The 14537-nt window shown below is 51.4% G+C and overlaps 1 protein-coding gene across 1 annotated transcript; it reads left to right on the plus strand.

Moving 5' to 3' along the window:
* The first annotated feature begins 900 nt into the window (after window positions 1-900).
* On the plus strand, window positions 901-14067 carry SIGLEC15 (sialic acid binding Ig like lectin 15). Its single transcript, XM_084778039.1, is given in 7 exon segments — window positions 901-1015; window positions 7861-7920; window positions 8278-8661; window positions 9317-9688; window positions 10718-10748; window positions 12713-12759; window positions 12762-14067. Coding segments are annotated over 7 exon segments (978 nt in total). The 5' UTR covers window positions 901-963; the 3' UTR covers window positions 12794-14067.
* The last annotated feature ends 470 nt before the right edge of the window (window positions 14068-14537 follow it).

Below are 14537 nucleotides of genomic sequence, written 5' to 3' on the forward strand. Positions count from 1 at the left end.
TTGTGGTCTCTGAGAGGATGAGAGGAGGCAAGCCCAGTAGTACATCATTATATTGCTGCCATCCAGTCCCCATGGTAAGTGCAATACACACACACACACACACACACACACACACACACACACACGTGCGCACACACATGCACACACACGCACACACATACACATATACACATACACACACGCGCGCACGCACACACACGCACACCCCAAATAAGCTTCCAGGAGTCCTACCTTCCTTTCCCTAGAGCTCTGCCCTCTACCCAGTGCCACCCAACGACTCAGAGGACACGGAGGCCTCTTACCTTGCAGAGCACCAGAAGTTTTGGCATGGCATGGGGTCTGTTAGTGATATAAGTGGCTTGCTCAACTAGACCATTTAACGAGCTTTCTTTCCGGGCAGTCTTTGAGACCATTAACCACCATCAGAAATGCTACTCTAGGAGGCAGACTCTCTGGAGAGGGCTCTAGTCACAAACAGAATTGTCTGCCAGCCTGTGCTAGTCTAATTTTTTTTCTAGCAAATCCTAACAACTTTCCATGGTCTCACATCACTGTCACTACTTTGACAGAGCCTCTGTAGGAAGTGATGTTATTTTTAAGGAAAAAATAAGGGGAGTGGGAGAGACAAAACCATTCAGTATGCTAAAAACGTAGGGTGGTGGCTGAGAAGTGAGAGGAAAGGAAGAGGGGAGGAGAGAAGAGCAAAGGCCGCACTTCTGTCCCCTCTGTTCCTCTGGTTCCTGCCCCAGACTTGCGCTAGAGCTTCCCGTTTGTTTTCCACATGACTAAAGTGCACGGGTCCTGCCTGACCACACTACTGGCCGCTTGGCTGCCTCTCCCCAGTTCCTCCAGCTTGCTTAGAGTCCAGTGGGCCTGCAGACTCGGCACGTAGCACACCCACCTGCCTTTGGCACGCCACACAAAGAGGGTTCTCTGTGGTGGCCTGGCTGGGTAGAGGGCTGCATGGAAGGGTCCCTCCAATTCCTGGCCTGCTTGGCATGTTTCCTCCAGATGGGTGAGTTTCCCCAATTTGCTCTGACCCAGAATAGAAAGACTTTCAGCTCTGGTTTTCTCCCCTCAAAACTCAGCAGCTGCATTCGGCCACAGCCTCCATGGTTGTGCAAGAAAAAAAGCTTGTGTCAGAAAGCTGAGGTGACTTGGGGCAGAAGGTCAAATCTTGGCCTTGACTTGGGTTTCCAAGTGATTTGGGGCAGTGCCCTGATTTCACACACCTCAGTATTCAAAGACCACATCCCTAACTTTTGCTTTGAGGGGAATAAAGTCCTAGTGTGAGTAAAACAGTACAGGTTCTGGCAGACTTTGGGTGTCGCTGCTATCCCACTGCCGCAGAAACAAGGAGAGAACAGCTTGTGGGTGTGTTGGGACAAGAATGAGGATTCTATGTGGGGAACCAGGCCAAGGACAGAGGCTGCACTAACCTCCTAAAGAGAACACTATGGGCTGAGTAGGAGCTCTTCCCTGAGAACAGTATGCCTCAAGGGAAGCTGGGTCTGCCTACACCAGAACCTAGGGAGCACACTAGTTGAAATGCAAAGTCTTTGGCTCCACCCATGACTGGCAGAATCCAAATCAGGCAGCAAGACCCAGAACCCAACATTGCCAGCCACCTTCTCAGGAGATGCCACTGCCCCATGCAAATAAGCTGTGAGGACAAAGACCAAAGACAAGGCTCAGAAGCCCTGCTCTCCCAAGAAGTCCTCTTAACAACCCCAGCCTGGGACATCCTTCTCATAGCCACATCTAAACAGTGACTGCTCCATCACATGCACGGCCACCATGTGCTGACATCATAGCATTCTGAGCTGCCTCAGTCAACTTCCCTGATGTGGGGTTAGGTAGAGCTGTTACATAAACATTGGTGTGTGTGGCTCCAGACCTCTTTCCTCCAACTCATATCCTCCATCACATGGCGGGAGAGATAGGGATTGATCAAAACTGTCTTTTCACCAGGGGATCCAAATCAGACATCTTTCTGTGAGGGTGGGCAAAGGGGGTAACCACGCCCCAACCTAGACTGGCAGACCCGCGAATTGCCAAGGATACAAAATTTATAGTGGGTGCCAACTTCAGGTCCTGGCTCTTGTATTCTTCACCAGCTGTGCACAGGCCAGTTGTCTAACTTTCATGAGCCCTATAGATATAGAACTGGTCCCTGTTGCCAAGATCATGGAGGCCAGGGGGAAATGGGAAGGTTTAATGAGTAGGTCCTTGCTTGTTCCCAGCAAGTGTTGTGAGAAAGTCTGCTCAACTGAGGAAGTCCTTCCTGGGAGAAGGACGGAAGCAAAACAAAAGCAGAACCACCATGAACCCCAGGGCAGGGACCAACTACATGAGCAACACCCCATGGTGGGCACTGGTTGCAGGACAGGACCAGCCTGTGACTCTGCATCTCCATCAGCTCAGGTGACTGGGAGGCATTCACAGCCATGTCCCACGCACATGGCTGGAGAAACAGGGCTAAAGGACATCTCTGAGGGGGGAAATTGAAACTATCCAGGCCTTCTACTCACACTCCTTAGACTCACCCATTCTGGAACCTTCTAAGTGCATCATTAAGAGACAGAATCTCTGTTGCTCGTATCCTCTTCCTCCTCTCAACTTTTGTCCACTGACAAGCTGTTCTGCCACCTGCAAGGTCAGAGAGAGAAAGGCTAGAGCAAGCTGAAGGGCAGGAGGGCCAGGTAGGACAAGAAGGTCCATGAACAGCAGCATACCCCAGCTAGACCTGCCACTGGTTGGTGAAGTTGGTGACTAGGGTGAATATAGCTTTCCCCCCACACCTGGCCCTATGGGTACCACAATGCCCAAGAGACCACCACTGGAGCCACGTTTGAGAACACCCTGATAGCATGCCCAGGTGGTTTTGAGGAAAATGGTCCCTTACAGATAACTGGACTCTTCAGATTCTCTATGTCCACTCGAAATGTGATCCCTGGAGAGAGTCTTTGATGGACTCCAGTTCTCACTGACATGATGCTATCCCTCCTGGAGGCACAGTCGGGCCATTGTGATTGTCCACCTGGCTTCATTCCCCAATCAACCCTCAAACCATAGAGAACTGTCCTATAAAGGCCACCGTAGCCAACCTGATTCTTTGGCCTTGCCCCACCACGAGGTTCACTTTCCTGTCTGGATCATCTGGGAGACATCAAAAGATACTTGAAGAGTGCTTGTCCCTGCCCCACCACAAACTGAGACGTAGTGAGTGTGACTGTGGTCAACACCTCACAGATGGTCAACACAGGCCCCTTGCAAATTCCTGCTTTCTTCCTCACCGTGGGACTGGTGGAAATCTTTGGTCAGCTGTGGCCAAAGCAAAGGTCTCTAATTCTGATGTGATCCAGTTTCGACTCTCCCTGCCCGCCTCCAGCAGCTGGGTTCCTTGCCCTCCCCACTTCAGGGAGGCTTTGGAATAGTGCGTTGGGTTCTCCCCAGCTACATAGCGACTGTGAGGATGTGGGAACAGAGAGCCCCCCTTGAGGGGCACACAGGGAGCATCAGTGCAACACTGATGTGAGGGAACTGGATGTGTGGCTTTTTCTAGTAAGCTGGTGGCTTACTTTTAAGTACCTAGAGGTTTTTAACTAGACATATCTCTAGAATATTTTATGTACTGTCAATTTCACTCAGATTTGGCTTTGAGACCTACGGGGTTTTTTGTTGTTGTTGTTGTTGTTCTTTTTTCTTTTGTAACTTTTTAGTTGTTTGAGTTCTTATTATATAACCCAGGTTGGCATGGGACTTAATACGCAGCCTAGGCTGGCCTTGAACTTAAGATCTCCCTGCTTCAGGCTCCCAAGTACTCCTAAGTACCTAAATTTTGAAAGTTGGGGAGAGATAATGCCAGGTGGGCAGTCACACTGGACTAACTGGAGGGATTGGCATTATGGCAGTAAGAACTGGTATGCTCAGAATTTTACTAAGTCACGTGAGTGAACACCCGGAAATAGTTTCTCCTGGAGGACCTAGCAAGCCAACAAGCAGAGACTCACCTAAGGTCCCACAGTCAGTTCAGAGCTCCCGTCTCTCCACCTAAGGCTACGCAACAAGGCAACACTGAGCACAATGAATGACTTTCATCTGTGCACACCTGTTACACAGCCTGACGCAAACTTGTGATGAGTCAGAGCTTTTCTGGGTTTATTCTTCCCCCCGCTGATAGCACTATAGGTTGGTCACTTCATCCCTGAGGTATCTTTTAACAGAGCACCTGTCACTCAGCCTGAGACAAAGTCACGGTGAGTCATGGCTCTATGGATCTCCTCCTGTAAATGATATTGTTGCTGTATCATTTCTGCTCTGTGATTTCCCTGTTTCCGTTGATTCCTTCCAGGCTTAGCGAATGTCAGATGTCATCTCTTGCTGCCTTAAATGGCCTTATAAGCAGAAACCACTTTCTAACATTTCACTTTATGTTTTCCTTACCTGGGCTGGAATGGTCACCTAGGTTCAGCTGTACCAAAGATGGCATGTTCCCAACATTCCTTCCTGGTGGGCCACCACTGGCGGCAGACACTTTGGGGCAGCAGGGATCTGGGTTTCTCATCGACCCCTGGAGGTTTCCAGACACAATGATCACAGGAGAGACCCTACAGAAACCACCACAGTCCCAACTCAGTAGTCATCCCTGCCGTAAACATCACTGGATGCAGGAGCTAGGCTCTCTGCCAAAGCAACTGGCAAACCATTTTCTCAGGAAAAACCTGCTAAGGACTTCTCACCTTCCCCTGGGTGGGCCCACACACACCCACACCCACACTCACACACACACACACACACACACCCATACACACCCACACCCACACCCAAAGGACTCTGCCTAAGAGAGAGCCCAAGCATCGCTCCTGAACCCACTCAGCAAGTGAGCAGGAAGCAGATATCTAAAATGGGAGCCAAGACAGAGCCTCCGAGGAAAGGGTCTCTCTATTCCCATTGGCTCCTAGAGCCACCTAACCCTGAGCCATCCACATCACACTTAAGAATATTTCACAGTAGACTACAGATCTGGGTGAATTCACAGAGGTGTGTTGCCTGACAGTAGAGTGACTACGTTAAGCCTCTATCACCATTTTCTCACCACAAAGCTGACTGAAGCTGCATACCACCAGCAGGGCCTCCCCTGGCAGCACAGGCAGGCCCCTCTCCAAGCCCGCCTAGGATCCTGGCTTCCTCTGCCCACTTCTGGCATTGCTGTGGTGGTATTTTGGAGTTCATCATGGCAGTGGGTAGCTAAGAGAATTTCCCCCAAACTTCAAGACAATGTATTTTTTTTCTTGTAAGCTGCCTCCCCTTTTGGGGGGCTTTTACCTTTAAACCTTTAAATGTCACCATCACCAGCCACAGGCATGATGGGTAATGAGCAGTGAAGAGCCAATGGGCTAAACTGCTTCTCAGCGTGTTGTGTAATCAGCAGAGAAGGCTGAGGAAGCAGCAAGGAGCTGCCCTAACAGCTACTGTGGCCTTAAAAAGGAAGCTGGTGTCTCTTTAGACTTCAAAATTGTTCCTGTGCAGCTTAGATTACTTTTGTTTAATCAAATGAACAGATGTTTTTCCATGGGGAACAAAAAAGAACATTTTACACCAGTTCTTAAGCAACTGGACATGGCAGCTAAGGTAAGACTAAGGTAAAGCTAAGGTAAGGCTAAGTTAAAGCTAAGGTAAGGCTAAGGTAAGGCTAAGTAAGGTATGGTGGCTAAGCTAAGGGAGGCAAGCGGAGGCTCTGCTACTAGTTGGTCACCAACTGACCTAGACAAGCCACTTGGACTCTACAAGCCCCAGACCCCCTTCTCTCAAATGGGCCAGGCATGGGTTGTTTTGTATTTTAAATGAGATGAGGAATGACTCCCAACAACCCCCCATTTTTCTGTCTGGCCTCCACAGTCCATGATGCTTCCTCTGCTTGTATGGCATCCATGCTTCATGCTTTCATTTTCCAGGTTTTTTGAGACAGGGTCCCATGCATCTTTAACTCTCCCATGTAGCTAAAAGTGGCCTAGAGCTCCTAATAATGTTCTTCCTCAGTGCTGGGGTCATAGGCACACACTGCCATGCCTTTCAACCGTCATACCTTATGGCTTGGTCCCACAGCTCCCTATGCACAGACTGTTACCCAGCTTTCAGTGGGATTCCCTGCATTCTCTGGGCTCTTCACACAATGTGTCTCCTCTCTGGTGGGCTCTACACCCTCTGCCAGCTGTATACCACCCTGTATACTGTCCCCACTAGCCCCCATCCTTCTGATAGCCTAGCCCCATTCATCCCAGGGTACAGGGGAGACATGCTAGAGCGAGGTTTGAGTCTCAGAGATGACTATTCTGTTGGGGGATGATTCTACAGAGGATAGAGTTTGAATAGAAGGGAGCCAGTGAGTGAAAGCGGGCTGGGAACCATGTTCAGACAAAGGCACCATTGTTTGTGCGCTTCAGCAGCGCTCCTGGCAGATGAAGCGTAACTATGTGTTCACTGAGCTTTCTCCGTCAAGCTCCAGCAGGCGGATAGGGTACCCTGTTCATCTTTGTCTTTACAGCTCATATCCCAGCACCCGGGAAGAGTGCGGACGTAGCCAGTAAATGTTTGCCGGATGATGAACGCACAGTAGTTGACAATGCGTAGGCAACCAGTGCCTGACTCATGAACCTGCAAGATGCAAAGATCAAAACAGGCTGAGGTCACAGAGGGTAGGGAGCACAGAGGAACTGAGTTAGGGGCTGAGGGTGCACACCCATAACTCCAGCTTTTAGCAAGTTCAAGACCCATTTGGGACTACATAGTGGGACCCCAATACAAAACAAACGAAAAACAAAAATCATATGAGCCCGGTGATTTATGCCTGTAATCCAGTGCTCAAGAGACTACAGCTAAGGACTGACATAAATGTAAGTCACATTGGAATAGATACAGCGAATTCCAGGCCAGCCTGAGCTATGTTGTCAGAAAGACAGACAGAGGCAGGCAGACAGACCTGAAAAGACTCTTTCTTCAGGTAGAAGTCCTGACTGGATCGGTACAATCTTCAGACAGGTTTCTCAAATTTGCAAGGGAGCCCTTTGATTCTCAACAACTGAACAAACAAGTTCTTACTAAGGATAAAATGTCAAGCCCTCCACTTGGACTCAAACATGCAATTTAACTTGTCCAGAGCAAGAGAGATTAAGCCTAAGAGCATGTGGTGTGAAGAGAACTGTGCTTTACACTGATGGTCTTCTGTGCCAGAGGCAGGGTCCGAGTGGAGGTACAGCGCCCCAACCCAAGATGCACAAGAACCCACACTGCCCTGCAGGTGCAGGCTAGGGCGGCAACCCCTTGTAGGGGCTGAACAGCCTTTTCACAGGAGTTGCCTAAGACCATCTGCATATCCGATATTTACATACGGGTCATAACAGTAACAAAATTACAGTTTATGAAGTAGCAATAAGAGTAATTTTATGGTTGCGGGTCACCACACCATGAGAACCACTGGTCCAGAGGCACCTGCGCAGCACAAGGAGCCAGTACAGCGTCCACCACTCTGGCCTTCCCTTTTAAGGAGCCAGCCAGGATGCAGTTCACTTGAGTGGACCCTGGTTCTAAAAGGAATTGTTCCCACCAACTCAACACTCGTGCCTCAAGTCACTGTCCCCCTCCTAGGATCCCGGTTTCTCCTCTACTAAGAAAACTTTTAGCATCTTCCCGCAAAGCCACAGCTTCGTACCTTTAGGGCACTATAATGCAGACTGTGTGTCCAGGCAGGTCTGAATTGAACACTGGCTTTGCTTCGACCTAGCTAGGACCTCACTTATTTAACTTCTTTATGCCTCGGTTTATTAACACGTAACAAAGAATATCTACACTTATCTCTAGGATCACTTTCAAAAACCAGGAGAGACACTTTGGGGAACACGGCCAACACAGAGGCGCACAGTAAGCGATTTTATCCTCTTAAGGCTCTGGTGATCAAGAGATACCACAGTGGTTCAGCAACTGCGTGGGTTTCTGATGGGGAAAAAATGCTAAAGAGTTGTGTGGGTCACTAGGAAACAAGCCAGGAATGAGACAAACTGCTTCAAGAAAGGGTCAAGGGAATTTCCAGCCTGTCCCCTGCCCCTTAGTCATGGTAGAGCAGGGTTAGGAAGTCAGTAAATGGGCTTCCAGCTGAAAGGAACTGAGTGCTACCTGAAGTGCTACTGTTTGCAGTCCCGGGGGAGGGGGTTGGCGAAAGGGGGCGGGGGTGAGGACCGGGTCTTCCCAGATTAAGTCTGATGTGAACCTGGCCCGCAGGCGCTCCTGCACAGCGCTGGTCCATGCAGGTGCCCACCGAGGTGAGCGCGGAGGCTGGAGACGCGGCGATGCTGCCCTGCACCTTCACGCACCCGCACCGCCACTACGACGGGCCGCTGACGGCCATCTGGCGCTCGGGCGAGCCCTACGCGGGCCCGCAGGTGTTCCGGTGCACCGCGGCGCCTGGCAGCGAGCTGTGCCAGACGGCGCTGAGCCTGCACGGCCGCTTCCGCCTGGTGGGCAACCCGCGCCGCAACGACCTGTCACTGCGCGTCGAGCGCCTCGCCCTGGCGGACAGTGGCCGCTACTTCTGCCGCGTGGAGTTCACCGGCGACGCCCACGACCGCTATGAGAGCCGCCACGGAGTCCGGCTGCGCGTGACTGGTGAGGCAGGCTGGCGGCCAAGGGTGTGTAGGGCCCGGCGTTCCTGTCCCCGAGAACATACTGAGGCCTCTGAGAACTTGGTTAGAAATGCAGAACTCAGGTCCCAGGAAAGGCTGGGGTCGATGGGTGGTGTCCCCATGCTCCTAAACACCGGTACCTGGCAAAGAAGGAGAGAAAAACAAGCGACCAATATTTCCAAAGACAGTATGCGGTGCAATAGGAGGTAGCCACTTGCACTGAAGGATTTCTCACCCCCACCCCTACCCCCTGCACATCCTTTGTCTCTAGAGCACTGTGGGGCAACTGGGCCACTCCCTGAGTCGTGACCCTTTGGTGAGTACCAGCGGCAAGCCCAGTAATCCAAGCAACACACGAGTATTAGTTTGCCAAGTCTCAGTGACCCCATAAAGTAAAAGCCATTTTACACACAGAGAAACTGCGGCAGAAAAGTGAAATGGCCAAGGCCAAGGCTGCGTTAGTACCTAGGCAGTTTGCCGCCCTTCTCTCTGGGCACTCCCCTACCTCACCCCTCCAACCTGGGGGACGCTACCCCTTGTTACCCCAAATGGTCCGCTTTCTCACGCTTCAGGGAGGCGCTGTGCTCTGCCTGGTGACCTGCACCGACCTTCTTTCCCTCCCCCTCCACCCTCCGCAGCTGCGCCGCGGATCGTCAACATCTCGGTGCTACCCAGCCCCTCGCACTCCTTCCGTGCGCTCTGCACCGCCGAGGGGGAGCCCCCGCCCGCCCTCGCCTGGTCGGGCCCCACCCTGGGCAACAGCTCGGCTGCGGTAAGGGGCCAGGGTCACGGCTACCAGGTGACCGCCGAGTTGCCCGCGTTGACCCGCGATGGCCGCTACACGTGCACAGCAGCCAATAGCCTGGGCCGCGCCGAGGCCAGCGTCTACCTATTCCGCTTCCATGGCGCCCCCGGAGCCTCGACCCTGGCGCTCCTCCTGGGCACCCTGGGCCTCAAGGTGCTGCTGCTGCTTGGCATTCTAGGTGCGCGAGCCACCCGCCACCGATTAGGTGAGTGCACCCCATACCTGGATAAGTGCGAGGGGAAAGAGAGAGCTCCCTCCCCTTTCTGACGGATGACCTGACGTGGCACCTCAGAACATCGTTTCTGCACCTGCATCAGCTCAGTTCCTTCTCTCTGCCTGGAGTCCCCGAGGTGGGACTTGCCTGAGGTTCTTTGCAGCAAGGAAGCTGAGGCTCTGTAAAGTACCAGCAGTGTACCTGGTCACAGATGGTGACCCAGCTCTGTCACCACACCACACATCAGACATCAGGCTTTCCCCCTTCTTTATAGCTAGCGTCTTGAGGCCCTAAGGTTATGCGCTGTGATGCCTGCCGGGATGTGATTTCATGCCAGCCCGTGAAAGGCTGAGTCTGCAGATCTTCGCAGTACCACCATGAGCAGGGCTCGCACAGCACCCCAGAAGTTAGAGAAGGCAGAAGACATGCTGTTATTCTGGGGCCTTAGTAAGTTACCTGAGAGCTAAGCTTAAAAAAAAAAAAAAAAAAAAAACTTAAGGGTACGCAAGCGCAAGCGTGGAAAGCATAAATGGCAACACCTGGCTGGGGATCTCAACCACTTTTAGAGAGGCTCTCCATGCTGCTGCCTCGACCTTGACCAGACTTCCGCTGAGCACCCCAGGGAAAGGGGAGCCTTCTCCCATCTCAGTCCTCCCAGACCAATTATGCCTTAGCCTCAAACTCTCCCGGAATGAAATGCAGAATTTGTCTCAGCCCCAGCTGTCATCCTTGCTGGGACCCTGTCATTCTTGCTGGTCCCTCAAACTTATCAAACACCTTGTGTTTCAGGGTCCCCAGAAAGGTAGTCTTGCTCCCTCCGTTGGACCACATCTCCCCTAGCCCCTCCCCCCCAAGTTAATTCCTATCCATCTACCAGGTCAAGGCTTCCTAACCATCCCAGCTAGCTGCTATCATTCATTGCACATTTCCTGGAGACCACTTCTCACGGTGGGGTGGGGGCAGAGGCTGGAGGCCACCGTGCAAATTCACACCTGCTCTTTCTCTGTGACCCTCACACAGATCACCTGGGCACCCAGGACAGCACTCCACGGTAAGTACTTACTGCCCTCCCCCAACCTCCCCCTCACCCCCCACTCTGCCCAGTCTCATTGGCCCAGAAATGCCAGTTTCTCAAACCTGGTAGTAAGAGGAGAGAGAGAGAGAGAGAGAGAGAGAGAGAGAGAGAGAGAGAGAGAGAGAGAGAGAGAGAGAGAGAGACAGAGACAGAGAGAGACAGAGAGAGAGAGAGAGAGAGAGAGAGAGAGAGAGAGAGACAGAGAGGGGGAGGGAGAGAGAGAGACAGAGACAGAGAGACAGAGAGACACAGAGAGAGAGAAAGAGAGAGAGAGAGACAGAGACACAGAGACAGAGACAGAGACAGACAGAGAGGGGGAGAGAGAGAGAGAGAGAGAGAGATAGAGAGAGAGAGAGAGAGAGCAGACATTGGGCAAGGCTAGAGTAGTAGGCTGGCCCCAGGGCCTGAGTCATAGCCAATTCGACCTGCCCCTCCATCCAGCACATGGTTCTCTGGACAGAGTAGGCCAGATGACTTGTTACCACACTCAGCACACAAGGAACTTACTTGGTGTCTCTGACCTGGAAAGTAAACACCACTAAGCTGCTTTCTCTTGTTGCCCCAGCATTCTAGAAAAGCTAGCCCCATAAGGATGCCATTGTAGGAAGACTTATTCTTCCAGGCTTACTGCTGATTGTCTCCCAAACAAAATCACTAAGGACCTGGCTTAGAGGAGGGAATCTAGAAAGACATTAGTCCAGGGCCCACTCTTTCCTCTTCAGTGTCTACCCAAGTAGAGCCATGTTGAGGGAGAATGAACTCAGATCTAGAGCACTCTGCCCCATGCAGGCTGGGGGCACGCTCTTTCCGGCTGCTTCTCGAGTCTTGACAGCCTGTCGTATATGCATTTCCTTTATTGATCCACAAGACCAAAGTCACCACAGTATCTGCTGTCCACACTCATCTGTCAAATATTCACCACTACCTATAGTATGGCGGGCAATAATTTGGATGTTAAAGAGACAGGAAAACCTAAATTTGCACTCCAATATGCAGACATGTTCACAAGCACATACCAAGACCATCTGAGGGTAAAGGGGAAATTGTAGAGGAATTGCACCTAATGATAAGCACAGCCCCAGTGGGTGGGTGGCCGACTGGCTGTGGGTCCTTTAGATCAGGATATTTTCTTTGAAGATATTTGGCCCTGAAAAGACCAAGCTGAAGGTTGTAGCCTAGGGTGGCCAAGGGGATAGGGATATCCCAGGAGTGTTAACTGGAGGTAGAAAGGTCAGGTGGGAGGTGGGAGGGGCACGGGCATGAGGAGAGCGTGACAATGTGGGCTGGGACGGCAAGGTTGGGGTGATTCTGAGTGAGGTGGAAATCAGAATGGTTTTAGGTCCTGCATGAGAGGGAAATTTTTTTGTTTTGTTTTGTTTTGTTTTTCAAGACAGGGTTTCTCTGTGTAGCCTTGGTTGTCCTGGACTCACTTTGTAGACCAGGCTGGCCTCGAACTCACAGAGATCTGCCTGCCTCTGGCTCCCGAGTGCTGCGATTAAAGGCGTGCGCCACCATACCAAGCAATAGGGAAATTTTGAACAGAGAAGGGTCCTGGATGGGAGACCCCCTCCCAAAAAAAAAAAAAAGGCTGATGTTTCTTCTGTTCTGACAACAATCAGGCAAAGAGGCTGAGCATAAGGGCACCCGGGGTTGGCACTGAGTCCTGGTCACAGAGATAAGGAGGGAAGAATGGGGTAAGGGAAGGGTGTGTGCTGTGTCTACCACAGTGGGTGGGAGGTTGGGGGAGATGGTAACTGTGGTTGGGGACGCTGTCACCAGGAGCATCCCTCTGTCCTACATTAATCAGTCCTCAAGCATGCTGGTTTGGGCTCCATTGCCTCCTGTACGGTATCTTCCTTGACCCCCTGCTGGGACACAGCGTGGGAAGTCAAGGACCTGACCTAATGCTGGGTGGTAAGTCAGTCTTCTTCTGTCTGCAGGTCTCAAGCTCAGGAGTCCAATTATGAAAACTTGAGTCAGATGAGCCCCCCAGGCCACCAGCTGCCACGTGTTTGCTGTGAGGAACTCCTTAGCCATCATCGTCCAGTCGTTCACAGTGAGAAATGATGGACAGTGCCAGGCTAGACCTGTAAGGTTTCTAGTCCCCTGGTTCCCCGGCAGCTGTGGGCCAAGCAACATCCAAGGGGACCAGGATTCTGCTCACGGAGGCTCAGAGGCCTGCAGAATTATGCCAGTGGAACAGCAATCTGGACGTAGATGTATACCCACGTGAGTCTCTGCATGAAACTTCTGGGAGAACTCCCTTTTATTATTATTTCTTTTCTTACTTAGAACTACATAGTAAAGCAGATGAAAAAGGTAGCCATGAAGTCTCCAGCCTGCCCTGTCAGCAGCTTGCAGTGCAGACCAGACACTTCCTTCACCTCTCTGGGGCTCAGCTTCTCTCTGGACTGGCCAGTCTGTCTGGAGCTAAGAAAACAGAACCGAGGGAGCCGCGAGAGCTTACAACTCTAGCTCAGAGGCAGGCCTTTGGGCGTACAGAACTCTTAAGTAAGCACGACACTGCTCAGCCTTGTGGAAAGCAAAGCACTCCAGAGAACAGCCTGGGGCTGGAACTGTGCCCACCGATCAGGGGAACAGCAAAGCATGGAAACAGCAAGAAGAGTCCTAGAGCCCACTGCCTCCCGAGATTTCCACAGTGATGTCCCAGCCCACAGCTTTGAACTGGGACCTACCAAGAGAAGGAGACCAAAGACTCCACAGTCTCCAAGCACCTAAAAGCTGTGTCAATAACCGAGAGACTTGCAGGGGCACTGGGTTCCAATGACTAAGGCAGTTGTGGCTCTGACCTCTCTCTGCAGTATGCACCCTCCCAGAAAGTGCAAAGTCTAGGAGCACTGGCAATGGACTTGCCCAAGCCCAGCCAGGCTGACTTCGGGAGCAGTGCTTTCCTTATTTACACTTCAGTGTCTATTTGTTGATCCTTTTAAGAAGGAGAGAGAGGTACTTGGAACTGAGTAAGAGACAATGTTTTTCAGTGACAGTCTCTGTACATTGAGGGCCGTGAGTTTCCAGGCTTCCCACTGCACCAAAGCCTCAGCCAAGGCAAAAGGGTGACAGCTCCTAGTTATCTCAGGATCCAGCAAGAGCTGTTAAGAGAGCACAGGGGCTGTCATCTGGACTCTCCTTGCTGAGCGGAGCACTAGAGCATCTCCATCAAGGGCCTTGTGTCACCAAGGAAAGGGATAGGGATGTGATTATGATGTGGATTAGAACACACATTGGTCTTTGAAGCTGTTTTCATAGCCAAGAAAAATCTATGAATTATTGCTTATATACTGTGTTGTATTAGGAATTGGCATTTGGGGTTACAAAACTGAAGAAGACATCATTATCAGTCAGGATGAGCGAGGCCATGCTGCAGTAACAAGCTCTAAAATCACAGTGGCTCCAATGGTATTCGTCTCGCCCTGTATCAGTCAGGATTCTCTAGGGGAACAAAATGTATGGAATGAATATATGAAGAAGGGGAAGGGAAAGAGAAAAGAAAGAACGAGGATTTATTAGAATGGCTTTACAGGCTGTGCTCCAGCTAGTTCAATAGTGTCTACAAAAGGAAAGCCCAACAATCCAATAGTTGTTCAGTCTATGAGGCTGGATGCCTCAGGTAGTCTTCACTGTACCATGGGGGTGGGAGGAAAGCTCAATGCAGTGAAGGAATGGACTGGCAAGCAAAGGCAAGCAGGCGAAGAGATCAGCTTCCTTCTTCCATGTCTTTCTAAAGCTGCCAGAAGCTGTGGCCCA

The sequence above is a fragment of the Acomys minous genome, assembly GCF_964271855.1.
Source record: "Acomys minous genome assembly, chromosome: 4".
NCBI lineage: Eukaryota > Metazoa > Chordata > Mammalia > Rodentia > Muridae > Acomys > Acomys minous.